We start from the raw sequence: 1,656 nt of genomic DNA on the forward strand, positions 1-1,656 counted from the left end.
CACACACACACACACACACACACACACACACACACACACACACACACACACACACACACACACACAAAGCATCTCTTGAATGAATGTATATTGCTTGGCATGACAGAATCTTAAACATCCAGTGTTTTATAAACATGCAGATAAAACTGTCTCACTTTCAGTTTACATCAAAAGACGTTTCTAATAAGTGATTTTTCTCTCCGCAGCTCACCTGGCAGCCACAACAATCGTCCTCTGAGCAGAATAAATGGTGAAACAGTGCGGCACCGACCATTCATTTTCACTTTCCTCTACCTAGAAAGGAAGAGAAAACACATCAAAATATTAGATACATAAAGGTATTTACAGGTGTCTAATGGTACGTTGGCAAACAGAGGATGACTGATTAATCCTCAGAAGGTCTTTTAACTTTATGATCATTAGTGTTCCTTAGGGCAGAGATTCTCAGCCCTTGGGCCGCGACCCACAATTGTGTCGTGATCGCCACCTTGAAGGCCTCACAGCTGTGGACCATGTGAGGTCACTGGTTTTCAGCTGAGTCACTACATACTTTCTCACCACTAGTACAAACTTTTTTTAATACGTAGAAGAGCCACTATGGCTGAGATGGGGCTCTCTGCAGTAGGAGTTTCTTTTGTGGGTGTAGTTTGTCTGGCTTTTGTGGGTGTAGTTTGTTAAAGATGTGATTGGCTGGATGGATGGTGGGCTTTGAAGAAACGGGGAGCAGCTTGGTCGAAACAGCCAGGAAGCGCCTGTATTTTTATTTTATATACAAATAATAATTTTAGTCATAACTTGAAACAGGAAGGTGCTAGCTGCACAAAATTTGAGCATCGTACATGTGAAGGAGGGTGTAACAATTTGACTCAAAACTTCCCAAACCAAACTAAAAGATCACTAAAAAAATGAATTTGACTTAATACTGACTTGACTTTGAGACAGGAAGGTGCTTGACGCATGAAATTTGAATCAATAAATTATTTTTACATGTTCACGATAATTTTTATTTGAGTCATTGTTCTGTTTTAAACGGTATATAGACAATAAATCATATTTTTATGTTCACAATAATTTTACTATTGTCATTACTTTGTCTTAAGTTGCCCCAAAAGACAAGTCAATCTGACCAATCACGGTTAGGACAAACTCCGCCCACACAACAAGAAATTCCCCCGATGTACTGCAGAGACCCCTACTTGCCTTGGTCTGTTGCTAGCAGAAGTTAGCAACATATTTTAAACAGAAAGCTGAAGACAAAAAATGAAGAAAACTTATCAAAAAGACCAAAATTGTTCATAAACATAATGTAGACTTTATCAACTGTGTTCAGGCATGAGACTAACTATTCAACAAAGCACTGAAGCCCTTCAAACTAAAACAGCATCTAGAATTTCTAACAAATATGAAGCAGCTTCTGGTAAAGAACTAATTATTTTGTATTATTGTGTGTATTAATGGGGGTAATTTAATTGTGTAAAAGTTCCAAGAAACACGATTAATTTACTCTTTAGCTTAAATATTTTTCAATATTTAAGTATCTCAACCTGAAATAAAACAAATAACACATTTAAATAATTTAAAACTCCTTAAAGGTTGTTAGTTTTAAAAATGTCCAAATTTCATATTTTGTTTTTTAAATGACAGTATTTATTTTAT

General features: G+C 36.2%; 1 protein-coding gene across 3 annotated transcripts in view; it reads right to left on the reverse strand.

Annotated features, from left to right (window-relative positions):
- farp2 (FERM, RhoGEF and pleckstrin domain protein 2) overlaps positions 1-1,656 on the reverse strand; it is a 65,789-nt gene that overhangs the window by 12,998 nt on the left and 51,135 nt on the right. For all 3 annotated transcript variants that reach the window (XM_014028014.1, XM_014028015.1, XM_014028013.1), the window contains exon 22: positions 212-294. In XM_014028014.1, the coding sequence (XP_013883468.1) occupies positions 212-294 (83 nt within the window). The remainder of the gene's footprint in view (positions 1-211; positions 295-1,656) is intronic.

Source organism: Austrofundulus limnaeus, unplaced genomic scaffold (genome assembly GCF_001266775.1).
Source record: "Austrofundulus limnaeus strain Quisiro unplaced genomic scaffold, Austrofundulus_limnaeus-1.0 Scaffold710, whole genome shotgun sequence".
In the NCBI taxonomy this organism is placed as follows: Eukaryota; Metazoa; Chordata; class Actinopteri; order Cyprinodontiformes; family Rivulidae; genus Austrofundulus; species Austrofundulus limnaeus.